This window comes from Mus caroli, chromosome 7, assembly GCF_900094665.2.
Source record: "Mus caroli chromosome 7, CAROLI_EIJ_v1.1, whole genome shotgun sequence".
In the NCBI taxonomy this organism is placed as follows: domain Eukaryota; kingdom Metazoa; phylum Chordata; class Mammalia; order Rodentia; family Muridae; genus Mus; species Mus caroli.
This window is the reverse complement of record NC_034576.1, coordinates 128,581,743-128,606,974: the sequence shown is the minus strand read 5'-3', so window position 1 is coordinate 128,606,974 and position 25,232 is coordinate 128,581,743. Positions and strand designations below refer to the sequence as shown.

At 50.6% G+C, this 25,232-nt stretch overlaps 3 protein-coding genes across 4 annotated transcripts; 2 read left to right on the top strand and 1 right to left on the bottom strand.

Annotated features, from left to right (window-relative positions):
- The first annotated feature begins 1,359 nt into the window (after nt 1–1,359).
- On the top strand, nt 1,360–7,613 carry Il27 (interleukin 27). Its single transcript, XM_021167923.2, has 5 exons — nt 1,360–1,496; nt 3,450–3,610; nt 3,695–3,793; nt 5,355–5,513; nt 7,069–7,613. The coding sequence occupies exons 1-5, from the start codon at nt 1,466–1,468 to the stop codon at nt 7,324–7,326; spliced, it is 708 nt and encodes a 235-aa protein (XP_021023582.1). The 5' UTR covers nt 1,360–1,465; the 3' UTR covers nt 7,327–7,613.
- On the bottom strand, nt 7,549–11,711 carry Apobr (apolipoprotein B receptor). Its single transcript, XM_029480002.1, has 4 exons — nt 11,637–11,711; nt 8,812–11,325; nt 8,457–8,725; nt 7,549–8,362 (listed from the first exon to the last, which is right to left on the bottom strand). The coding sequence occupies exons 1-4, from the start codon at nt 11,691–11,693 to the stop codon at nt 8,293–8,295; spliced, it is 2,910 nt and encodes a 969-aa protein (XP_029335862.1). The 5' UTR covers nt 11,694–11,711; the 3' UTR covers nt 7,549–8,292.
- A 681-nt stretch (nt 11,712–12,392) lies between these two features.
- On the top strand, nt 12,393–24,372 carry Cln3 (CLN3 lysosomal/endosomal transmembrane protein, battenin). Of its 2 annotated transcripts, none has more exons than XM_029480001.1 (17): nt 12,393–12,532; nt 13,259–13,403; nt 13,609–13,705; nt 13,850–13,928; nt 15,051–15,147; nt 15,891–15,962; nt 16,338–16,417; nt 16,521–16,606; nt 17,265–17,337; nt 17,422–17,565; nt 19,069–19,181; nt 21,194–21,240; nt 21,318–21,386; nt 21,472–21,527; nt 21,643–21,736; nt 23,848–23,988; nt 24,072–24,372. In XM_029480001.1, exons 3-17 carry the CDS (start codon nt 13,660–13,662, stop codon nt 24,189–24,191), a joined length of 1,317 nt encoding a protein of 438 aa, XP_029335861.1. In that variant the 5' UTR covers nt 12,393–12,532; nt 13,259–13,403; nt 13,609–13,659; the 3' UTR covers nt 24,192–24,372. The 2 variants fall into 2 exon arrangements, with proteins under 2 accessions (XP_029335861.1, XP_021023580.1); XM_021167921.2 differs by having other exon boundaries at nt 13,605–13,705.
- Nucleotides 24,373–25,232: the final 860 nt, after the last annotated feature.

Here is a 25,232-nt window from a genome sequence, read left to right as displayed (position 1 = left end):
CACAGACAGGCGCGCACGCACACATGCATGCACACATGCACGCTTATTGGCAGTGGGTGGAGGAGCTGCTGCCCCTGGGACTGATGCGGCAAACGCCTGTCTGGACCAGGGCATTCTGCTCCAGCTTCCCTCTCCTTCCCTGAAGCTCTCTAATAGCTTCCAGGACTTGCTATCTCCCTGGCACTGTGGCTTAAGAATCCTTAGATGGGCAGTTCCTAGGCAGGGATGAGGAGGTGCAATACCCGAAGGGGAAACCCCCTTAGTTTCTATCTCACAGCAAGAACCCAGTAGGGAAACCCCACAAGTCCCAAAAGGAAAGCAGGACTTTGGGGAAGAGCAAGAAACCCCCATGCTCTCTCCGAAGATGGGAAACCAAGGGTGTGGCTGAGAGCAGGTTGTGATAGAAGGAATGCTATAGTCAGGCCCCAGCCCTGGGAAGATCATAGATTTCTGTGATCTTCATGCTGAAGCACTGGGATTACTGCAGATCTTGGCTGAGCCTTGACCTGACCTCATGCAACCCCAAGCTGGCCACAGGCTGAACCTCAATTCTCCTTGGTTGAATGCTTACCCTAGTGTAAGCCTTCACCTTACCTGAATCACAGCTTCAGTCAGAGACTGCACAGCTCTGTCCCTGATGAAGCTCTAAGCCTAACCCTGACCAGCCACAGCAGAAGGTTCATTGATAGCTCCGGCCCCAAACACAGAGAGACCACATACACTGGCCTCAGGCTAGGCGTGGAGTTTAACCTTAGACCAAGCTCTGACTCTTTCATATGGACTGACCCCTAATCCTATGTGACTCTGTTCATAGACGGAGCCATTGTCTGAATGAGGCTGATCATGAAACCGTGGCCTTGAGATGGGTCTCCTTCATCCATGATACACTTACTTACAGACACCTGAATGGCAGCTCTCAATGCAACAAACCAGTTCCTGCCCCCCCCCCCCACACACCCCCACCACAGACTCATCCAGCACCATGGAACTACAACTTCCCGCACACTCTTCAGCCATCTGGTAAACCAAATGAGGGGATGGATGAGTCACCTCCACTAAGTCCCTTCTTATGGGTAATTCCCTTACCTGGCCATCTGTCATTCACCGGACAATGGACTGCCATGGCCCTTGGATGCTCGTGACAGTGGAGAAGCACAAGGAGGTTGGGTCTTTTGAGTCCCACCAGTGGACAGTGCTATGTGAGTGGCCAGAGTCTCAGGGGTGGGGAGGTGAGGGAAGGGCTGGACCTGGGTCTGGAGCTCAGATGGGCTGAAACCCCAGCTTCCTGCCACCCCCATGCTTCCCCCTCTGGGAAGGGAAATTACGTTTCCCCATTTTAGCCAGGGAAGACTTAGTGAACACAAAGCTGAAAGTACAAGTAGGACAGAAAGTGAAACTGGACGCAGCCCCCAGTATAAGACCCCCCTACCCAGGAGATGGCTGCACACAGAGGCTGGGCCCTGACATGGGCCAGGTGACAGGAAACCTTGGCTGGCGTGAGTTGGAAGCGGCGACTGGGCTGAGGGCTGGGAGGTTTGGTGGAGCCCAGGAGAGGTTGGGAAAGTTTGACAGGTAGGGTTGGGCAGAAAGTTGAGGGGCAACACTTTGGCCACATAGACAGTCATGGCTAGCTGACCACGGGAATAAGACTGGTGTAAGTGGGTAGGGGTTAGAGCAGTGGAATTATGGTTGGCTGGGTGAGTGATAGCAGTGTCTGGGATGTGTCAGGAGGACTGGACAGGCAACCTGGCCAGGAGCAGGACTAAACAGACAAATGAAGATTGTAGAGGGAAGAGGCTGAGAACCGAGGACAGTCAGAGGAACAGCACAGGGGAGCTGGTAAGAGTGGTGACTGGGACCAAGGGGGCAACCTCTCTGGGTAAAGGTCTCTAACTTACCCGAGGTCTGGAACGTAGAAGGCTGCCCAGTCTGCAGCTGGGAGCTGAAGGACTAGGAACGGAGTTGTAGGAAGAGGGGCAAGTGGTAGGCTGGGTAAGCTCAAGGGCTGGAGCATGAGGGCAGGATTCTCTACAAAGGGGTCTTGGGGTGTCTAGAATTTTGAGAGGTGGTAAGTGGGTATGAGCTGGCACACCTTAGTCTGGGATGTAATATTTACCAAGGCCTAAGGGTTCATGCCTTCTCCCCATCCTAGAGCTAGGAAGAATTCTATTTAGTCTCCAGGATACTAGGGAGTCAGAATGGTTCTCAAGCCAAGAAACCTGAATGCCAGAGATCTCAATCACTGCCCACTTCTGAAAGTATATGGGGAAAATAGATGCCCCCCCCCACCCAAGCTTCCATTAACTACTGCTGAGGGCACTTTAGGGAGGTTTATAGATTATGAATGGATAGACGGGACCTGGAGAGGAGCAAGGGTGGGGAGAGACTTGGGGATAGTTTTGGTTTGGGTTTCGGGGAGAATTGTGTAACTCCCGCTTGAGAGAGAAACCACTGAAGATTGCCCTCTTCCCAGAGCCCCCACTTCACAGCTCTGCTCCCTTCTTACTACACATTGCAGGGCTTGAAGTCCCCTGAAAAGTCAGATAGCATGACTCTCAGTCCACAGCTGGGAGCCTGGGACACAAAGGTAAGAGGTGACCTGCTCAAGGCAGGATGAAGACACTAGCCTCCCCCTCCATCAGTGCCATCCCCACCACATGTCCCTTCCAGGACCATACTGCTAATTTACCCCAGAAGGGCTCAGTGCACAGTGGCATATTTTCCATATGAATAGATGGTCCCTAGAATAGAACCACTGGCTTTGCCAGGTCTTCCCTACGGCCCTAGGTCTGTTTAAAGCCCCAGAGCTGTCTGGGTGAACCCAAGGAATCCTTGGCAGAACACAGTGTCGCCACCTCTGGGGCAGGTGGGTTCTTCCTCTGAGTTCCCTAGGGATAGAGTACTGGCCTGTGTTTGGGTAGATCTGGAGTCCAACCCTGCCTCCCTGACCTCTCACTGACTAACCATGGCTAGTCACTTTACCCAATCTCAAGGGCTAGGGCACACACATGCAGTTATGTGGGCTGGGCACTGGAAAAGGCAATTGACTAAGGGAACTAGTTGGAGTGTTTGTATTAAGATCCTGCCTTTGGGGCTTGGAGGTGGTAGCACACACCTTTAATCCCAGCACTTGGGAGGAAGAGGCAGGCAGATTTCTGAATACAAGGCCAGCCTGGTCTACAGAGTGAGTTCCAGGACAGCCATGGCTACACAGAGAAACCCTGTCTAGAAAACAAAACAACACAACAACAACAACAACAACAAAGCTCCTGCCTTTGGTGTTCTTACAACAGTGTGCAGAGTAACATGGGAGTAGCCTCTGTGGTCCAAATGATGGTTCTAAGGGGGTAGCTTGAAGATGCCAAAGAGACTCAGTGCTTGTATAGATCGGTTTCTTTCTTCTCCAGGGTTCTCCAGCTTTATCTTGTCCCCTTTCCTCCTTTCTCCAGGGCTCAGCCTGTTGCTGCTACCCTTGCTTCTGGTACAAGCTGGTTCCTGGGGGTTCCCAACAGACCCCCTGAGCCTTCAAGAGCTGCGCAGGGAATTCACAGTCAGCCTGTACCTTGCCAGGAAGCTGCTCTCTGAGGTTCAGGGCTATGTCCACAGCTTTGTGAGTCTCCTTAGCACAATTGGGTCTGGAGGTGAGGACACCCCCAAGTCCCACTGGCCCTCACTAACAGAATTTACCCCTCAGGCTGAATCTCGCTTGCCAGGAGTGAACCTGGACCTCCTGCCCCTGGGATACCATCTTCCCAATGTTTCCCTGACTTTCCAGGCATGGCATCACCTCTCTGTAAGTCAACGGCAAGGGGATGGGGAGACTGGCAGTAAAGCATGGTACATAGACAAGTGTTTGAGCAGGTGTGGCTCTGCAGGTTTGTATGGCTAATATGTCTCTGTATGTAAAGGTGAGGCTGGAAGCTGAGGGTAGTGGTACACATCTGTAATCCCAATACTTGGGAGGCAGAGACTAGGATTTGAGAAAGATAGAGGAGCAAAGGAGAGGGAGCTGGGATTTGAAAGTGGGGACCGCAAGATGGTGAGCATGACACTGGGTTGGGGGAAGAGGTGGGACTGGGAATGGAGGTAGCTATGGGAAAGAGATGGGCTGATGACTGTGATGGGAGTGGGGTCAATTCAGAGAGAAGACAGTTGTGGATATGGGTGAAAATTGGGTTGGAGATGAAAGAAGGAAGTTCAATGGTCACGCTGAATTTGAGCCTGTGGAGGGAGGTGGATTGGGTTAAGAATAAGAATGAGGGCTGGGGCTGGTGAGATGGCTCAGTGGGTAAGAGCACCCGACTGCTCTTCCGAAGGTCCGGAGTTCAAATCCCAGCAACCACATGGTGGCTCACAACCATCTGTGATGAGATCTGACTCCCTCTTCTGGAGTGTCTGAAGACAGCTACAGTGTACTTACATATAATAAATAAATAAATCTTTAAAAAAAAAAAAAGAATGAGGGCTGGAGAGATGGCTCAGAGGTTAAGGGCACTGACTGCTCTGCCAGAGGTGGTGAGTTCAATTCTCAGCAACCACATGGTGGCTCACAACCATCTGTAATGGGATCCAGTGCATGAATGGGAATGAGGCGGGAAAGCTGGTGGAGATGCCAGCACAGGATGTGACTGACAGGTTGTATGGATGGCAACGGAAGGGACAGAATGAAGCTGCAGGTGGAGGGAGTGGGTAGAGGAGATGAGTATGGGGCTAAGGAGACAGGACTGACCTTACAATGATAGAAGAAGGCAAGAATAAATCCAAGGAGCCTAGTGATATGGCTCAGTAGAGAAAGGCTCTTGCTGCCAAAGCCAACAACCTGAGTTCAATCCCTGGAACCCACATCGTAGGAGAGAATCAATTGCAGGAAGTCGTCCTCTGATGTTCATAGACATGTGCACAGGTACACACATACACATGCTATAAATAGATGTGATATAATACTTTTTGTTGTTGTTTTGGCTCTTTGAGACAGGCATCGCTATTTGCTCTGACTGTTCTGGAGCTCACTAAGTAGACCAGGCTGACCTCTGACTCACAGAGGTCCTCCTATATCTGCCTGCTGAGTGCTGGGATTAAATTGTGTACTGCCATGAGATGATAAAAAATTTAGCACACCAGTAGGATTTGCTGAAGGAGGCAGAGGCAGGAGGATCACGAGTTCGAGGCCAGCCTGGGCTACAGAGTGAGTTCCAGGACAGCCAGGGCTACACAGAGAAACCCTGTCTCAAAAAAAATTAAAGTGTAAACTTGTGAATGAAATGGAAGCTAGAATCAAAAAGAGACCCACATAAGGATGGCACTCGATTTGGTGTTTTACGGCTGTCTCTTGATATTCCCCTTCTCTTCAATAGGACTCTGAGAGACTCTGCTTCCTCGCTACCACACTTCGGCCCTTCCCTGCCATGCTGGGAGGGCTGGGGACCCAGGGGACCTGGACCAGCTCAGAGAGGGAGCAGCTGTGGGCCATGAGGCTGGACCTCCGGGACCTGCACAGGCACCTCCGATTTCAGGTAGAGTGTGCACTGTACCCTTGACCCCGGGGATCTACAAGCAAACTGGGCTCACTGGCTCTCTTTTGAAACACCTCCCGGAATCAGGTTGAAGAAACCTAGTGAGACACTTCAGCTTCTGTGAGTGAGTAGCGGCCCTAGAGCCTGGCTCTGCCCAAAAGTCTCAGCCTGCTCTTGAGGGCTGAACTCCAGTGAAAGAAGAGCTGTGGGACACCAGGGCAGCCCCTGTCGTCATCGGGCCCAGTATCCGTCCCTTCTCCCTCCAGTTCCTACTTCACTCGGATTCTCCGAGGCGGGTCAAAGGGCAATAGAAATTTTACCTTAGTAAAAAGAAAATTGAAAACGCAAAACAGGAACTACCTGTGTCACCCCCTCTGATCCTGAAAAATCCTTAACAGCAGAGAATTTCCTGACCAGTGATCCCCAGAGCAAAGCAGTCCCACCCAGTTTGGAGCATCTTGCTCTACCATGACCATTTTTAAAAATAGATAGATAGATAGATAGATTAGATAGATAGACAGACAGACAGACAGACAGGTAAGGGGGCTGGAGAGAAAGTCCCGTAGTTTACAACACTGGCTGCTCTTCCCAAGGACTTGAGTCCAATCCCCAGCATCTCAACCATTTCACAACCATCTCTAACTCCAGTTCTAGGTTTTCTGATGCCTTTTCTCAGCTCCTTGGCACTTGGTAAGTGGTGCACATACACACAGGCAAAACACTCATACACATAAAATAAATTTAATAGGTTTTTGTTTTTTAATCTAGTATGCCAAGTGTGGTGATGCATTCCTGCCATCTCAAACACTTGGTTGGTTGAGGCAGGAGAATTGTGATTTCAAGGCCACGCTGTGACTATACAGGAAGATTCTGTAAAATAAACAAACACAAGAAACAGAGCTGGAGAGATGGCAAGAGCAGTTAAGAGCACTTGCTAGTCTTGCAGAGGATAAATGCTAACACCCAGCACTCTCTCTGGCCTTGAAGAATGCCAGTCATACAGGCAGTGCACATACATACATGCAGGCAAAGAGCTCATATATACGAAATAAAAAAAATAAATCACATATATATATATATATATATGTATGTATATATATATATATATATCAGCTCAGCAGTCAAGAACACAGTTTGTCTTACAAAAGACCCAAGTTTGAGTCCTAGCATCCACATAGTGACTCACAACCATCCTCAAATCCAGTTCCAGGGGACCTGATGTCTCATCTCACCTTCTTAAGTACTGCACACATGTGGTACACATCCATACACATAAAAATAAATAAATAAATACATACATACATACATACATACATACATACATACATACATACATAATAGGGATGTTAAAGGGAAAAGAAATAAAATGCAAGATTTAAATAAAGACATGACTAGATTAGATAAAGACTTTGACCCTGTAAGTCTGAGGGAGAGGCTACCAGAGCAACCAGGGCCTGTGGTTACTGATGTCACTGGAGGTGATGGGCAGCAGAAGGAATAGACTCTCTCAGGTTCTTGATGTGGCCCTGTGTGACCCATGTGTCTTTCCTCATAGGTGCTGGCTGCAGGATTCAACTGTTTGGAGGAGGAGGAGGACAAGGAGGAAGAGGAAGAGGAGGAAGAAGAAGAAGAGAAGAAGCTGCCCCTAGGGGCTCTGGGTGGCCCCAACCAGGTGTCATCCCAAGTGTCCTGGCCCCAGCTGCTCTATACCTACCAGCTCCTGCACTCCCTGGAGCTTGTCCTATCTCGGGCTGTTCGGGACCTGCTGCTGCTGTCCCTGCCCAGGCGCCCAGGCTCAGCCTGGGATTCCTAACACCTAGCTTCAAGCCCTATGGCGTGACCTTCCAGCTCCCTTCCCTCGCCCGTTAAGACTCTAAGGCTGGAGTCTGGCCAACCACAGGACAGGCTCTAGCTCGTTTGCCTTAGACCAGGCAGGGCTTCACTAGCTCCCAGCCCTGACCCAATAATTTAAAAGCCCTCCAGTCCTTACCAGATATTTATTTCTTGGATATTTATTTATTTTTAAGAAATGGTTTATTTATTATTTCACTCTTGAGTTAGGCCACCATGCTGGGTGCCTAATAAAGCCATCCAGCCCGGTTTGTGTTTCCACATCTTTTCACAGGAAGGTCTGACACCCAACGAACAGGACAGTTTGGGAAGGAGTTGGGGGAGGGGGGAGCTTCCAGCCACACAGACCCCCTCTCTACTCCTATGTGCTTGGAGTTCCTGGGCAACGTTCCCCAACTCTGGCATGGAGGTTAGCATAGTAACCTGCAGAGTTGTGATATCGAGCCGTCATTTTGGAAACTCAAAGCAACTGACCTGTTGCTGGTGGCCGGGGACTCCAAGTGATGTCCCTTGCTCAGCCCCTTGAACCTCTTTCCTTTGGGCTGGTTTCCAACCCAGAAGTGTGCTATCTTACACGCACACTTACACTTGCTGGTCTTATCTTACATTGGGTGGCGGGTGAGCATACTGGGGAAATTTAGGGGAAAATAGTCTCCCCAGCCCAGTCTTCCGGGTAGCCTTCCAAGTAGTTGAGACAGATGTGAAAGGGCACCAGGAAAGGAATCCATGATCGATGCCAGTGGAGCAGGTTCCTCACTGGCTTAATCAGACTCCTTAGATTCAAGGTCTTCATAAATATCCAGTTTAGCTGAGGCTGGGAGGGTGAAAAAGATATATTCCAGTGGCTGAGGGACGCAAGAGTAACCAGGGTCCAGAAGAGCCTTCGGACCCTCTTGGGAGGTCTCTCTCACTAGGACTCTAGGCCCTGTCACTGTGGCTTTGGCTGGCTCAGTCGGGCTTGCAGCTCCTGCATCATGCCAGGATGAGCGAAGCCAAACCTGTAGAAGGAACAGATCCATAGGAGCTCTGGGAGGTGGACCCCAGCTTCCCGCGGACTCCTCACCACCCCAAGCATAGCGCCCCTGTGCCTACCCACGCCCCAGCATTTTTCTTCTGGCTGGCACTGGAGTCCCCTCGGGCTTTGTGGCACTTAGCTCTGGAGTTTCCTCTAGTTGAAGAGAGGACTGCTCAGGGACCGGCCGCTCCGCCTGGGGTTGGGGGCTGGGAGGGTCACACTGTGGCTCAGGAACAGAGATTCGATGGAAAGAGGGCCTCGAGCGCCGCCGTGAGGAGCTTCGAGAGAGGAGCACACGACTCCGAGGGACAGAGACATCCAGGCGGGACCCAGGGAGCAGCAGGGCCTGCAGCATAAGGGATATAGAAGACTGTAGAGAACTGACTTCCAGATTCTGCCTGTCCCTCTCGGGGACCCTGCTGAAGCCCTCACCTCATTCCAGTTGCTGTGAACATCCCCTGGGGCACCTGCCGTGGCCTCAGCCGATTCCGAGGGCCCAGGCACAGCTACTGTGGGGGTTTGGTGTGTCTGCTGCCCCTCCTGGTCTGAAGAGTGGTCCAGACCAGGATAGGTCTCCTGGATCTCTGTCCTCTGTGCTTCGCAGGTGGCATCCTCCTCCTCTACTTGTAGCGTTTGGATCTCGGCCTCTGAGTTGTGGACCTTCTGCTCTCGCGACTGCCCTCCCCCAGCCTCTTCTTCCAACAGCATCTGATCTCTTAGGAGCCCCTCAGTCTCCAGGGGGGTTATGGACCCCTCTGCTCTCTCTGCCTGGGGGCCTAAAGTCTCACCATCTGTCCCCCTTATGTCTTCTACCATTACAGATGTCTCCATCTCTGCCTGCTCTCCCTCTTCAGTCCCATCAATTTCTTGGATGTCATAGCCAGACACCTTCTCCTCTGCTGAGCCTTCCAAGCCAACTTCCTGTCCACTTTGCTTCTCTGTAGCCTCCTCCGGCTCCGGCTCCGTGCCTCTCCCAGCCTCCCCTCTGCCCTCGGAATACCAGGCTTTCCCAAGCTCTGTTTCTGGAGCCAACGCAGCTTCCCATTTTGGCCCTTCCTCGGTATCCACGGCCCTGACACCCACAATAATCTCATCAGCCACATAACTGGTCTCTGTGTCCTCACTGTCTTGCAGGCTCAGAGTCACCTCCTCCAGCCTCCTCTCCCTGCAAGTTCCATCTGCCTCCCAAGGCACTACAGCCTCCTCCTCAGCAGCCTCGTTTTCTGTGGGCTTGGATTCCTCCACTGACTGTTCTGTCCCCGCCTCTGCTCCTTGGCTTCCCTCCAGCTCCGGGTTAAGTGCTACGGAGGTCAGTTCCTCCTCTCCTCCTGACCCGAAGACCTCTGGCTGTTGGGCCTCCTGGCCTCCATCAGCCTGGATCTCCACTGCCTGCTCGGTTGCAGTCTGTTCCTTGCCTGCTTCAGCATCTGCTTTTACCTCCTGGCTATTTCTGCGGTCCACACCCCTACTCCAGTTTCCCCAGGCTTCTAGCTCAGGGCCTGCAAACCCCACAGGCCCAGGATATTCCTTCAAGCTTAGCACCTGCTCTGGGCTCAGGTCTGGAGCTCCACTAGTCTCTTCCTGACCCTTCTGTCCTTCCTCAAGTTGTTTAGTTAAAGCCTGGGAACGTCTCGCCAGCTCAGGGTCCTCTCCTTCAGCGACCTTTACTCTCAATACCTCTGGTGTCATCTGGGCTGCTTCACTCCTCTCTCCCACAAACAACTCCTCAGTGCTGACTTGTGGAGAGTCTGCCCAGTCAGGTTCATCTTTAGCCTCCGTGTCTAGGACTAGTGTAGGCTCTGTGGCCCAGGAGCTCCTTTTCTCCCTGGAGGATTCTTCTGCCTGTACCTCCTCTTCCAGACTCACTCCATTATCCCTGATGGCTAAGTCTTGCCTCTCCTCATCCTCAAAGCTGCCCCCTGTTTCCTGGTCTCCCATAGCCTCCTTTTCAGCTATGTGGCCTTCAGTCATCTCTCCGGTTCTCTCAGCCTCCAGGGTCTGGATCGGAAACCTAACTTCAGCCTCTCTCTTCTCATCGACCTCATCCTGCTGGTCTCCCTTGCCAGCCTCTTCTAGGACCCAGACTCTCCCAGTAGTTCCTGGGAAGTTGTCTCCTGGGTCTGACTCGTATTCTGCTTCCTGAATTCCTAGGCTATCAGACCCCTCCCTATCTGAGACTTTCCAGGCCTCTCTACTCAACATGGCCTGGTCCTCAGACTCGGCTCCGGGGCATTGTGTCCCCTGTGCCCTTGCACTTTGGCCATCCCTCATTGGGACCATCCTCTCCTCTTCCTTGTTAGCCCCTTTGGCACCAAGCCATTCGACTTCTGCAACCATGTCTTTGGCCACCCAGTCTATCTCTTTGCTGTCCTCTGTCATATTCTGCCCCTCAGTGCCAGCATTCCCCCCAGGCTCGTTGTGCCAGGTTGGCTGTGACTCCACCCCCTTGGCCATCCCTGGCTCTGCTGCTCTGACCACCGCCTCCTCTTCTTCCTTCTGTTCACGGGTTCTCAGAGGCTCCCCACTGCTTGCTTCCTCCTCATCCTGCTCCCAGATCTCCTGGGCTGTATTTCTGCTCCTGTCTCTGTGAGTCCCAGGCTCTGCCTCAGGCTTCAGTGGGACACTTGGCTCCTGGCCCCTGGCATCCTCAGCTGCCTTCCAGGACCCAGTGTCCTGCCTTTCTGCTTGGGGCCTTGCGGAGCTATCTGCTCTCCACCCCCATGTCTGTTCACCAGCTAAACTTCCTTCTTGGCATCTTGTAGTCTCTTCAGGTGCTTCTACCCTCTCACTCTGGCCACTTCTAAGTCCCTCCAGTGCCTCCTGGGCTTCCTCTCCTACAACCTTCCCCTCAGTCACCTCCCCCAGTTCCTCAGCTGCCTGTGCCTGCCTCTCTACTGTGGGGACTGTGTCTCCTACGAGGTAGGACACAAACGCACTGAAGGAGTCCTAGAAGACAAGAAAGAAGAGTGAAGGCACTCAGGGGAGGTCTAGCCACTTCCCCAGGAGTACACTGTTAACAAAGCCCAGGTAAGAATCAGGGATCTGGACGTCTGCTAAGGGACCCCGACAAGGCCTAGCTTGAGTAAGTGGGTACACTTGTGGAGGCAGGAGATTGAAACCCAGGAAGGACTGGGCTAGGAGTCTGGCTGACTGTAGGAAAAGGAGCTTGCTCAGGCTTGAGGAGAGGCTGTAAGGGAGAGGAAAGGTGAGACTACAAGGAATGGTGGAAGTTTCGGGTATCTCTCTGCCCCTCTCACCAGTGCTCCCCTCAAAGCCTGATGTAGCCCAGGGAGACGAAGCCGGAGAAAATCCATCCTGCAGGTCTCTGTGTGTCCAGAAAGCTCACAATGACCATCCGTCCCCACCCACGAAGTCCTCCCCAGCACCCAAGACACTTCCTCTTCCCCTGACTCTCCCTGACGAATCTCCACCCCAGGCCCTGTGCACCTCCCCCCTGCTCATGAATGACTTCATGACAGGCAGGGGGATGGCTTAACAGTGTCCAGGTGACTCAGACTCGGGTGCACATCTGGAACTAAAGGGCAGAGGATTGGGCCAGAAAGGGGAAAGGAAAAAAAAAAAAGTGGAAACAGGAGACCTCAGAATTGGGTATGGGGGAGGGGGCATGCGGCAAGTGCAGCCTGAGTGACTCAGGTCTTGTATTCGCACCTCAGCCATTTCCGGCTCCTCCAAGCCACAGCCTTCAGTGAGAGGAAGCTAGGGTTTGTGGTTCCTGATTTATTTGGGGAGAAGCTGTAGAAGTGAGGATAAGGCCACTGGAAGTTCTGGGTTCCCATTTTCAATGCCATTAAGATTTTTCTGGGGATGAAAGGTCTGGATTGGTGCTCAATGCCCACATCCTCACCTACGGTTATTCTTGTACTGTGGTCATGTGTCCTCACAGCTTACTGTGAGTTCCGTAAGGACAGAGGCTGCAGAATTTCTAGAGCCTTGCATGGGTGGGAGGATCCTTTTTCTCACTGGTTGAGTGATCTAGGAAGAACACCACAGGAGAGCATGTTTCAAACGGCAAATCTTAATGACAGGTGGTTGAAAAGACCCGGGAGAAGTGGGCAGAGGCTGCTGGAAGCTATAGCAGAGGAATAGGCTTGATGAAGAATGGTCAAGATGCTGCCCTGCCATCGAGTGGAAGGTAAGGGAAGGGCTCCTTATTTGGAACTGTGAGGTGACACATTCCAACTATCCTCTCAGCCTCATTCTCCTAACTTTCAATTAGGACAAACGGCTGACATCACAGGCCAGGAAAAACACCCATAGCAGCTTTCTCAGTGAACTTAGCACCTTTGCTCTATTTCTTACTGCTGAGTCTCTGAAGTCAGCTAAAAGTCTAGCCTCTGTTGCACAGCAGGGCGGAGGGACCTTGGTTTTCTCTTGTAAAACCAGGGGTTGGACAACTTTCGTGGTATTTGTTGTTCTAGGATAGTAAGGCAAAGGGGATTTAACCGTAACATCGTGAATATTGCCACAGATAATTCATAGAATCCTGTTTTGTGGGTGCTTATTTTTAATCGATCTACTCTCAGCTACTTCCCAGATGCTTATTATAGGTCTTTACAATAGGTCTGTAAGGACAACAGATAACACTTGAGGCTGGTCGCCTTTGCTCTCAAGCAGAACTTGTCCTTGGGACGTTGGGTGGGGTAGTGGGACAGCCGCAGCAAAGTAGCCATAATTGTTTCAGGCAAGTAAGAGCAGTGGGAAAGAAGCTGAAGCCTCCCGCGCCATGACTAGTACTGGCAGATTTGGTAGGCGTCTAGAGCGCCGCTTTTCACGGCTCTACTTGTGGCTCCCTTCGACTCCAGTTCAAAATCAGTGCTTCCAGCGTTCTCTTGAACTCTCCTTCTTTTATTCTCCTAAGTTTGAGAAGCCTAAAGGCGAAAAAGATAAAAAAGGACCCGGAAGTAAGAAGCAACCCTCAAGCACGTGATGGAAGGCTCACGGGTACTGTCACGTGACCCCCAACCCGCTAGTCTACTTTGCGGAGAGTTCAGCTGCTCTTAAAGGTACAGGCCTGGGGGCGGGGGCTTTGCTTTAGAGGGGCAGGGGGCGGGGTCAGACGGGTGGGGCGTGGGTGAACACGAGCTGGAGATCTGGGGGTCCTTCGATGCACAGTCGTGTATAGCAGACAGCGGAACCTGGGACTGACCGCGGGGCGTTGATCCTTCGCACCCACCTGTCCCAGACTTTAATCTGTTTTCTTGAAGCTAGCTCGGAACACACGCTGACTTTGGACCCTTTGGGGGACCCGAACTCAATGTTATGGGAAGTTCTGCGGGCTCGTGGAGGCGCCTTGAGGATTCTGAGAGTGAGTGCTCTCGTCGGTTGCCTTGGGAATGACCACCTCTGCCGAGGAGTTGGGATGGTGGCCCTGCCCCCTCAACACGATGCGGGATAGGCGGGGCCTTCTTGTACCCGAGTGAGTGGGGGTCATGCTTTCTCTACCTCCCAGGGGAGGAGACCGACTCAGAGCCCCAGGCCCCTCAGTTGGATAGTCGGAGTGTCCTTTGGAAGAATGCAGTGGGTTTCTGGTAAGTGGTCTGAGAGTTGTGCAAAAGTAAAGTGCCAGCTGGGCGTGGTGGCGCACGCCTTTGGGAGGCAGAGGCAGGCGGATTTCTGAGTTCGAGGTCAGCCTGGTCTACAGAGTGAGTTCCAGGACAGCCAGAGCTATACAGAGAAATCCTGTCTCGAAAAACAAACAAAGTAAAGTGCGATTGGAGCAAAGATGATGAGAGCCAAGTTGTGAAAAGCAGTTGAATACACAGATACTTAATCAACTGTGAACTTTTCAAGTTCCATTAAATTCCCACCTTCACCTATTGATCAGATCTTAGTATCTGTAGAGTTATTTATTAAATGTTTTCCTCCAGCCAACTGGATTGCAGTAACTTTGGTTTCTTTCTTTCTTTCTTTCTTTCTTTCTTTCTTTCTTTCTTTCTTTCTTTCTTTCTCTCTCTCTTTCTCTCTTTCTTTCTTTCTTTCTTCCTCCTCTTCCTCTTCCTCCTCCTCCCTCTCCGTCTATCCCTTCTCTTCCTCCTCCTCTTCCTCTTCTTTTTCTTCTTTTTTTGGAAAGGTCTTCAAACTCTACAAGCAGTAGGGGCTTACTTTGACATTTCTAATCCTGCTTTTGCCTTCCAGGTGCTGCAGTTATAGGCCTGCTGTAGCACCGTGCCCAGAGCACCCATTGTTTCTGTTTGCAGTGCAGGGTGTTAAAAGCAGGTCCTTCCCGGGCTCATGTCCTGTTGTACAAGTGAGCTCTGTCCCCAGCCAATTTGCTTTTGCCAAGTTCTGAGCACAGCTCTGGGAGATGAAAATAAGAACAATATGCCCTGCTATTATTTTGATTCCCTTGAGATCAGCAGTTGAAAATTTGTCTCCGTTTTGCACAGGAATACGCTAGATATTTGCATTGTACCACAGTGTGTTTCAGTTGATGAGAAATGCCCAGGGATCAGAATCTTAGTGTAAGCGTAGGAGAAATAGTGCTTAGGAGGAGGTCTTGGCACTTGGCCATGAGCTGGTCTAATCTCAAGGCCTGTTTTGATAGTGGAGAAGGAAAAAAAAAAGTGTTTGAAGAATGCAGATAAGGGAGAGCTCTTTAAGGACTGTAGGTGGACAGAAAGCCAGACAGTGAAGATGTGTCCTCATTCTAGGATCTTGGGTCTTTGCAACAATTTCTCATATGTGGTGATGCTGAGTGCTGCCCATGACATCCTCAAGCAGGAGCAGGCATCTGGAAACCAGAGCCATGTAAGTGAGCCCCTCTTCACCGCCACCATAGGTCAGTCCCCATGGAAATACTAGGGACCCACTCAGGGCCAGAGGACCCCTGAAAAACTCCTAGAGTAGCTCTGGGAGGGATCGTGGAGCTAAAGGTCTTAGTCTCCCACATCCTCATGGCAGGAGGGATCTTAAAGAGAGCAACGGGTACCAGGTTGGTGAGCTCACATAACTGGCTGGGTAAGAACTTATTTTGTGGTGTGTTTTGTCACTGTACCCTGTTGACATTTGAGGTCAGGTGACTGTTGTGAGTCTGTCCTGCATGTTGTAGACGTTTAGTAGCATCCCATGCCTCTTGTCAACCAAAAGTGACAGCCAAAAATGTCTCCAGATGTTACAAATGCTCCTGGCAGGTAACATTACCCAGGTGGAGAGCCTTTGGCGGCAGTGAGCTAGAGCACGCAGGCCCTAAGAGGCGCAGCCTCCACTTTGCAGGTTCACGAGGGAATTTGACCCAAGCTGAGATTTTCCAGAAACCCAGATTTCTATATGAATGCTCTTAAACATGGTGCATCCATCTTGGGGGGCTGTGTTTGGCCTCTGGCCCCAAGTTTGAGATGCCTATAAACACTCTCTTCGTTGTGGACATAGAAAAACCAAGGCCCCCAAGAAGCCTTGCCTACCCACAGCCGTTTGTGAAGTTAGGACCGAACTGGGCCTGGGCCTTGGTTAGCCTCCTGCCGCTTTGTCAGAAAGACTCTTCTCTCCCATAGGTGGAACCAGGCCCAACAGCCACACCCCACAACAGCTCATCTCGATTTGACTGCAACTCGATCTCCACAGCTGTGAGTGTCCATGTGGGGACCCCACGATCCATGCCTTTGCAATCTCGTTCCCCCACCCCCACCCCCACCCCCACCCCCATCCAGTTGGGACTGTTGGGATTGCAGTGATGAATATGTTCTGTGAATAGTACTTATTAGCTCGGGTTACCACCCCCACCCAGCTTTGTGAGTGAAACACTGTAAGTTTCCCTCTTTGGATGAGGAAACTGAAGCTCGGTGTGTAAATATGCCCTGACAGCCATTTGAGGAGCCCCAGAGCTGGGAATGAACAGAGATCTATCTAACTCCAGAGCCTAACTTGCAGCAGGTCTCACTGGCTGGCTCCCCGGCTGGGTTGGGAAGGGTCTAGGCTCTCACTGTGTTCTCCTGTCTCAGGCGGTACTCCTAGCAGACATCCTTCCCACCCTTGTCATCAAACTCCTGGCGCCTCTTGGCCTTCACTTGCTGCCTTACAGGTCTGGGTCGGGGTGGCAGGAGGGAGGCAGGGTGGGAGGAAGCAGGAGTCTGGGGAGTCTCGCATGGAGGTGGCCTTCTGAGTTCCTCCTCATCTCTTCTCAGCCCCCGGGTGCTCCTCAGTGGAGTTTGTTCTGCTGGGAGCTTTGTTCTGGTTGCCTTCTCTCAGTCAGTGGGGTTAAGCCTGTGTGGTGAGTACGAAGCTGGGAGAGGTTGATGGACTCAACAGAGTGATGTGCTGTAGTCTCCCCAGCATCCTCTGTGTGTGTGTGTGTATGTGTGTGTGTGTGTGTGTGTGTGTGCGTGCATGCATGCATGCATACACACACTTGGGAGATTGTGAATTTGAGATTAGTTGGGGCCACACAGTGAGTGGCCACAAGCCTACCCTAAGCTGCACAGCAAAACCCTATCTCAAAAAACAAAAACAAAAAACAAAAAAAACAAGGAGAGGGCCAGTCCAGGCTGATCTACATAGCAAGTTCCAGGCCAGCCTGGACTACATCCCCGAGACTTTGTCTCAAAGACAAACCTTCTAGAGCTTCCCTAACCAGAAGTGAGCTCTAGGAACAATTGGAGGGTGTCAATAGGAAGGAATGGGGAGACTGAGTATAGGTGGGGATGAGCAGGGTTGAATAATTGGGAATTATTAACTGAATGAAGATGGGGGTACAGTCTTGGAGAGGACATGTGGAGGAGGGTGTGGCTTTTCAGGTGAGACCCTAGCCTGTCTGTTCAGTGACAGATCTATTCTTAGCCCTGCTGAGCTGATGGAGTTGAGGCTGTAAACAAACCACTGGGGACTGTGGCTTTCAGTTAAAGGTCACTGTTTGCTGTTTGTCCTCCCAGGAGTGGTTTTGGCCAGCATCTCCTCAGGGCTAGGGGAGGTCACCTTCCTTTCACTGACTGCCTTCTACCCCAGGTAAGCGGCCTGGGCCAGGAGGACTGGGAGACGTGTGCCCCCTGCTGGTTTCCATCTTCCTCAGTGCTCCTGTCTTCTTTTCAGTGCTGTGATCTCATGGTGGTCTTCGGGTACCGGGGGTGCAGGGCTTCTTGGATCGCTGTCTTACCTGGGACTCACCCAGGCTGGCCTCTCCCCGCAGCACACCCTACTTTCTATGTTGGGGATCCCTGTTCTGCTGCTAGCCAGGTGAGTGTCCTTAGGCCCAAAGGATGAAAGATGGAAGGAGGAACTTGATGCTAATCCAATCTTCAGAGCTCTTCAGCCTTGTTGTGAAGGGGTGTGGATTCTGGACTCTCGACACCCCTCAGTTGGAATCTCAGAGTGGGGGTGTGTTAGCTGTGTGACTCTGGACAACTTCATTCCTGACCTTCAGTTGTCTCTGTCTCAGGCTGGTTCTGTCTCATCCGCACAGGTCGGCTCCTGAGACTGGGGCTGGGACTGAGTGCACCTCGGTTTATTTCTTCTGTGTGTATTTGTATATTTTAGAAAACATTATTAAGCCAGGTGTAGTAGTACATGCCTTTCATCCCAGCACTCTGGAGGCATCATGTTATAGCTTAGGGCTATTGTGGGGTATCCACCAGAAAGACGGCTCAGACATGGGTTTAAACCCAGTGGAAAGCCAATTAGTCACCTGGTAACTGCACACTGCATGTTCAGAATCCCAGTGTAGCCTGAGTCTTTCTCAGGGTGAGCTTTCAAGTACAAAACCATGGTCTGGGTTGACATACTTCAATCAACAAGAACAGTTAGCCAGAAGTAGAACTACAGAAGCCAAAACACAAGGCTAGTGCATTCAGAGACTGTCGCTGAACTATGGATTTTGATAGAGTAGGCCTTTGTTTTAGTTTTGGCAGGCGGTGCTGTCTACATGCTGAATTTTATAGTTTGAATGGCATTTCCATTGGAGTCAGTTGTCCCTAAGGTCCGGTGGCCTGTTACATGGCTATCTTGAAAAAAGGAGTCAGTATGTGTGTAATGCTGAACACCCACAGTCCTGCTCTTGGGAGGTGACAGAAAAGGATCACGTGTTTGAAGCCTACCTGGGATACACATGGAGACCCTGGCTCAGAAGCTAAATGAGATAATTGAATATGTGGCGAATGCCTCTAATCCAAGCACTCAGGAGGCAGGCGGATCTCTGTGAGTTTGAGGTCAGCCTGGTCTACATCTTGAGCTCCAGGCCAGCCAGAGCTACATAGTAAGACCCTGTCTCAAAAAAAAAAAAAAAAAAAGAAAAAAAGAAAGAAAGAAATCCCATGATCACACAGACCCTGGGTAAACTCAGTCACAACACGAAACAAAAAGACACTGAGTATGAGAAAGGGACCTGTGATGTGGGAAAGGTCACAGGGTGTGGGGACCCGAGTGGGTGGGGAGAGTCACCAGAGTGCAGTATCTACGTGAATAAACATGTCAAGAAACACATTTAGAAGAATCTCTGTGAAGTGGTGAATATATGAGAAGTAGTACTGAGAACAGGGAAACGGAGCAGGTGCTGTGACTGAGTCAAATGAGGTCCCTGGGTAGAAACAAGGAAGCTTTCCCAGCACAGGATACCATAGAGGCTGGGAGCGCCCCACGCAAGTGTGAAGGGCGGGAGGGGCGGGCCTGGAGGGGCAGGCCTGCAGGACCTCTGGGGCCTTTCCCGACAAGAGCCCCCTGACTCGCTTCTCCATTCCATCCCAGCTATTTCTTGTTGCTCACATCTCCTGAACCCCTGGACCCTGGAGGGGAAAACGAGGCAGAGACTGCTGCCCGGCAGCCTCTCATAGGCACCGAGACCCCAGAGTCAAAGCCAGGTAGGATGCAAAGGCCCTCCCATCCCAGGGCCACTTTCCGCCTTGGGGTTTTGGTCTCAACAGTGGACACAGTTGAGGGAAACGGGCTGCTAGGTGTACAGGTGTGGGTCAAAGCAGTCATGTATACTTACTAACTACTGACTGCATGCCAGACATTCCGACTGCTGGGAATGGTAGTGCTCGAGATGAAGGAATGAGCATTTTCACAGGACATAAAACCTCGGATGGGGCCCAGAGGGGTGGCGCACACCTTGAATCCCAACACTCGGGAGGCAGCCACAATCAGATCTCTATGATTTCAAGGCCAGTTGGGCTACATAGTAAGACCCTACACAGACCCAGAAAGTAACAGTTAAGGAAATGGGGTGGGGATGGTTAAGGGTGCCGCTATACAGAAGGTTCCAAGTGTGGGGTTTTTGTTGTTTTGTTTTTTCTTCAAGTTTTTGCTTATTGGTTTTTAAACATAGTCTCCCTGTATAGTCCTAGCTCGCCTAGAAATCACTGTGTACTCTCGAATGGCCTTAACCTCACAAATCCACCTGCCTCTGCCTCTCAAGTGCTAGGAGTAAACACATATGCCACCATACACCTGGCTAGGATTTATTTTTCTATTTATTGATGTGTGTGTGTATTTGTGAACTTATACCGCGGATGACCAGCAGAGGGCATCAGATGCCTTGGAGTTGCAGTTACAGGCAGTTGGGAGCTGGCCGACGTTGCCAGGATTCAAATGCGGACCCTCATGGTTGAGCAACCAGTGCTCTTTCTTTCTTTCTTGCTTGCTTGCTTGCTTGCTTGCTTGCTTGCTTTCTTGCTTTCTTGCTTTCTTTCTTTCTTGCTTTCTTGCTTTCTTGCTTTCTTGCTTTCTTGCTTTCTTTCTTTTAAAATTGTTTGTTTGTTTTGGTTTTTTGAGGCAGAACTTCTCTGTGTAGCGCTGGCTGTCCTGGAACTCACGCTATAGACCAGAACTCAGAAATTCTCCTGCCTCTGCTTTCCACGCGCTGGGATTCAGGGTGTGTGCCGCCACTTAACCCCAAGCCACCCCTCCAGCTCTGAGAAAGGCTCTACTTATTTACTTACTTTTGTAATTATTTGTTTGCTTGCTTGCTTGCTTGCTTGCTTTTCGAGGAAGGGTTTCTCTGTGTAGCCCTGGCTGTCCTGGAACTCACTGTATGTAATCCAGGCTGCCCTCAAACTTTCAGAGATCCACCTGCCTCAGCCTCCCAAGTGTGGATTAAAGGCATGCACCACCACTGCGCAACAATTTGTCTATTTTTATTTTATGTGCATTGGTGTTTTGCCTGTGTGCATGTCTATGGGAGGGTGTTGGATCCCCTGGAACTGGAGTTATAGACAGTTGTGAGCTGCCACGTGGGTGCTGGGAATTGAGGTCCGCTGGAAGAGCAGCCATTACTCTTAACCACTGAGCCATCTCTTGAGCCCCCAAGAGAACCCCCAACAACAAACCTTTTAATTTTGAGAATGGAGCTGTCTGGGCAAGAGCATGTGCACAAGTGTGAGGTCCGACTTTCTGAGGATTGAGCTCTGCTCATTCAGACTCGGCAGCGAGTGCCCTCGTCCACTGGGCATCTCTTCAGCCCAAAACGGCCTTTTGAAGGACATCTCTGGGCTGAAACTTGGCTGTCAAGGTGTCAGCTTTGCAAACGCCTAGGTGAACATGTTCTAGGCACAGGAAACAGCTCAGGGCGAGGCCTTATGTGAGAAAAGGAGCCTAGTTGTTCTAGAAATGAAAGGCTCAGCCAGAGTCTGGGATGGAGTCGGTAGATAAAAGCTGTACCCTGATCTACAGTCTTGCTCTTTAAAAAAAAAAAAAAGTTATATATGTATTTGTGTGTATATGCATATGTATACAGCGTGAAGTTTACCATTTTAGCGACGACTAAGTAGCGTTTAAATCCACACACTGCTGTGGTGGTTGGTTGCTTGCTGCATGCTGGCGCCTTAGCTAAGCGGTCAGCGTGCAACCTCCTCCCCTTCCCCCTGCTCTGTAGGTACCAGCTGGGACCTCTCCCTCCAGGAAAGGTGGACAGTGTTCAAGGTTTGAATGGTGGCTGCGGGTGCCCCGTGAAGATCCTCTGCCTCTTGCCTTCCACTTACATCTCCCGACTCTTCCAGGGTCTCTTGCGATACATCATCCCTCTGGTGCTGGTCTACTTTGCAGAATACTTTATCAACCAGGGACTTGTGAGTGAGGGGCGCTGGGGAGGGATGTGGGAGGAGAGATAGGGCTGAGTTTCCGCCATCTCCATCTATCTGGTCTTCGCTGCAGTTCGAGCTCCTGTTTTTCCGGAACACTTCCCTAAGCCATGCTCAGCAGTACCGATGGTGAGAGAAGTTGGCAGGTGGGCAGTAGGCTGGGAGGATCCCTGATGTTGGGGTCCTGGGGTTGACCCCCAAAAGTGCCCTGAGAGCCTCTTCCTCTTCTCTGCCCCAACCTTAGGTACCAGATGCTCTACCAGGCTGGCGTGTTTGCCTCGCGCTCTTCTCTCCAATGTTGCCGAATACGGTTCACCTGGGTCCTAGCCCTGCTCCAGGTACTGAGTGCCTGCCCTGTTTGTTCACACCCACCTCGGCCTCCTGAGTTCCTTACATTAGTATACTCCAGCATTCCTAAGTACAGCACTCAAGGCCAGCCGGGCTCCATATAAAATGTGCGGTGGCACCAGGAGGAGCCAGTCATACTTGTGGGTAAATTCCAGTTTCTGTTCTCAAGAGCTGTGTGACTCACAGCAGTCTCTGAACCTCTAACGAGCCTCAGGTTTCCTATCAGGAAGTCAGATGGGGTGGAGCAGGATTGTGCACCTCAGTGGCAGTGTTGGCCTAGCCTGTCTGAGGCTGTGGGTCCCATCCCTAGTACTGCAAAATTTAAAATAGTTAATAGCCGTGGGCAACACCTATTTCTCAGTGTTTGTATAGCAATGTTGAGAAAAAAAGGAAGAACAAGATATTGTTTTGATTTATTTGATTTTGTTCTTGTCTGCTTTATTTTTTTTTCTTTGTTTTTAAGATAGGATCTCACTGTGTAGTCCTGGGTGGCCTGGAATCCGATATGTAGACTAGGCTGGCCTGGAGCTCACAGATCTGTTTCATGAATGCTGGCGTTGAGGGCCTGTGCCTCGTGCCTGGCCGTCGTGCTTTGTCCTCATAGTCATTCTGACTGCACCTAGGCCTTGTTCATGCCGGGTCCTTGCTGATTGTTACTGAACTTCTTAAGCCCTCAAGCTTGCTTTCATTTACTTACTTATTTATTTTAAAGATTTGTTTGTTTATATATAAACAAACTGTAGCTGTGCTACAGAAGAGAGCATCAGATCCCATCACAAATGGTTATGAGCCACCATGTGGTTGCTGGCAATCGAACTCAGGACCTCTGGCAGAGCAGTCAGTGCTCTTAACCACTGAGCCATCGCTCTAGCCCTATTTATTTATTTTATACAAGTTAAATAAACATACTTATATTTATATTTATTTATTGGTGGGAGGGAGACACTTGCCAAGCCGTGTGTATGGAGGTCAAAAGACAGCGTGCAGGATTGGTTCCCTTCTTTGACGTGTGGGTTCTGGTGATCAAACTCAGGTCATACAGGCAAGTACCTGTAGCTGAGCCATCTCTTCAGCCCAAACAGGGTTTCTCTGTGTAGCCCTGGCTGTCATGGAACTCACTCTGTGGACCAGGCTGGCATCGAACTCAGAAATCCGTCTGCCTCTGTCTCCCAAGTGCTGGGTTTAAAGGCATGTGCCACCACCGCCCAGCTCAGCCTAAACTTTTTATTTGAAGGCAAAGTCTTCAAAGCTGGCCTTGAACCTACATCTGAGGCCCACATAAGCCTTGACCATTGTTTAATTTATATATACACAAACCTTTGTGAACCACCTGTGCCCCTGGTGCCCATGGAGGCCAGAGGGGGTATCAGATCCCTGGAACTGGAACTACAGATAGCTGTGGACCACCCTGTGGGTGCTGTGGAAGAGCAGCGAGTGTCTTTAACTACTGAGCCATCTTTCCAGTCCAAAAATGTGTACTCTTGACATGTGCAGCTAGATCATTCTGATGTGTTACTTGCTGTGGGTGTTTAGCAGTATCCCTAGCTGGTGAGACGGCAGGTAGGTCTCCAGACATTGTCAATAACCTGTTGATCTCAGTGCAGTAATTAGGGGAGAACAGGTGCTATTCAGGGGGTCCTTGAGTGCTGAGGATAGGACTCTGGTAGAGCATTTGCCTCTGAATCACAAGCTCCTGTGTTAGATCTGCAGTGTGTGTATGTGTGTGTATGTGTGATACACGTGGTAGGGGTGTCTAGGTGTTAGGATTCATGCCATTAAAAAAGAAACAAAAAAGGCAAGAAGGAGAGGAGGTGACTGATGACCACAGCAGGAATGACCCTGGTCCGACTGAGAGCTCACCAGTGATGGGAAGTTGAGGAACATTACAGGCTAAGAGTGACAGGGACAAGGCATGTGAGGATGAGGATGGGGTCATCGAGGGCCTACCAAGATGTCGGGGTCCCACAGGCCCAGCTGGGCCCTGGGATCCTACACAGCCCTCTGCTTCAGCGGCATCTCCTATAACCTGGCAGCTCTGAGACCTGCTGCCTCCCTGCCGTACTGTTGCCCAGTCTCACGCCTCCCTTCCCTCTGCCCACAGTGCCTCAATCTGGCCCTCCTGCTGGCAGATGTATGCTTGAGCTTCCTACCCAGCATCTACCTCATCTTCATCATCATTCTGTATGAAGGGCTCCTGGGTGGGGCCGCTTACGTGAATACCTTCCACAACATTGCTCTGGAGGTCTGTGCCAGTTGGACAAGGGCTGTGGGTGGCCTTAGGAGCCTTGTGGATGGAAGCCTAACCCTTGCTCTTTGCTCTCCCAGACCAGTGACAAGCACCGAGAGTTTGCCATGGAAGCTGCCTGTATCTCTGACACCTTGGGAATCTCCCTGTCGGGGGTCCTGGCCCTGCCTCTGCATGACTTCCTCTGTCACCTCCCTTGACAGGAGTTGCTCAGCACACACTGATCTGCAGGCACACGGGCAGACCACACATCTTCGAGCTCTGCCACAGCCCTTCCCTGCCCCACTGCAGCAAGGAGCCCCTGATGTTTCCCACTCCTGAGCTGGCCTCAGAGTTTTCTCCTACCCTCTGCCCTTCTAATAAATGCTTATTTTAACAGTTTCCTTTTTGTGCAGTCTCTGAAACTGAAAGTTTACATGAGCCCACTGTGAAATATATGTATTTATGAATGTATAAAGTATTTCAGACAAGGTATGGCACACACCAGTAATTCCAGCACTCAGCAGACTGGAGAATACAAGTTCACGTCTGACCTGGGATATATACGGTGAGACCCTGAGGACTAGGGCTATAGTTCAGTGGTAGAGTACTTGCCCAAGATGTCTTGGACTCTCAGTTTTATCCCTGGAAAACAATTCAAAAGCAGCTATGCTAATATAAGCCTGTAGTCCCAGGATTGGGGAGGTAGAGACAGGAGGATCCAGAGGTCATGGTCCTCAGCTACATAGAAAGTCGAGGTCAGCCTGGCCTACATAAGATCTTGTTTTACAATAATTACAGTGTATATTTCTGGCTTCTTTATAAAAAATCAAATGTCCATAGGTATGTAGATTTATATCTGGGTCTTCGATTCCATTGATCAACTTGTCTGTTTTTATGCCGATACTGTGTGGGTTTTATCACTATAACTCTGTAGTAGTGCTTGAAATAAGGACGGTGACTCCTCCAGGAGCTCTGTTACTGTACAGAGGTGTTTTAGCAATCCTGCGTTTCTTGTTGTTTTTTTTTCATATGAAATTGAGTATTGTTCTTTCAAAGTCTATAAAGAATTGTGTTGGAATTTTGATGGGAATCTGATTTCTTTCTTCAATGTCTGAAAGTTTTTATCATATAAGTCTTTGACTTGCTTGGTTAGATTGACCCTACAATATTCATAGAAGACAAAGTGGGTAGTAGCCCTGAACGAATGTCACAGGAGACAACTTCCTGAACAGAACACCAATAGTTCAGGCACTAAAATT

Coding starts and splice junctions, on each gene's coding strand:
- Il27 (XM_021167923.2), top strand. CDS start 1,466: ATGGGCCAGGTGACAGGAAACCTTGGCTGGC. Junction 3,794..5,354: donor AGGCATGGCATCACCTCTCT/GTAAGTCAACGG, acceptor TCTCTTCAATAG/GACTCTGAGAGACTCTGCTT. Junction 5,514..7,068: donor ACAGGCACCTCCGATTTCAG/GTAGAGTGTGCA, acceptor CTTTCCTCATAG/GTGCTGGCTGCAGGATTCAA.
- Apobr (XM_029480002.1), bottom strand. CDS start 11,693: ATGGATTTTCTCCGGCTTCGTCTCCCTGGGCTACATCAGGCTTTGAGG. Junction 11,326..11,636: donor AGGCTTTGAGGGGAGCACTG/GTGAGAGGGGCA, acceptor CTTGTCTTCTAG/GACTCCTTCAGTGCGTTTGT. Junction 8,363..8,456: donor AGAAAAATGCTGGGGCGTGG/GTAGGCACAGGG, acceptor TTCCTTCTACAG/GTTTGGCTTCGCTCATCCTG.
- Cln3 (XM_029480001.1), top strand. CDS start 13,660: ATGGGAAGTTCTGCGGGCTCGTGGAGGCGCCTTGAGGATTCTGAGA. Junction 16,418..16,520: donor CTTCACTTGCTGCCTTACAG/GTCTGGGTCGGG, acceptor ATCTCTTCTCAG/CCCCCGGGTGCTCCTCAGTG. Junction 23,989..24,071: donor TCCACAACATTGCTCTGGAG/GTCTGTGCCAGT, acceptor TTGCTCTCCCAG/ACCAGTGACAAGCACCGAGA.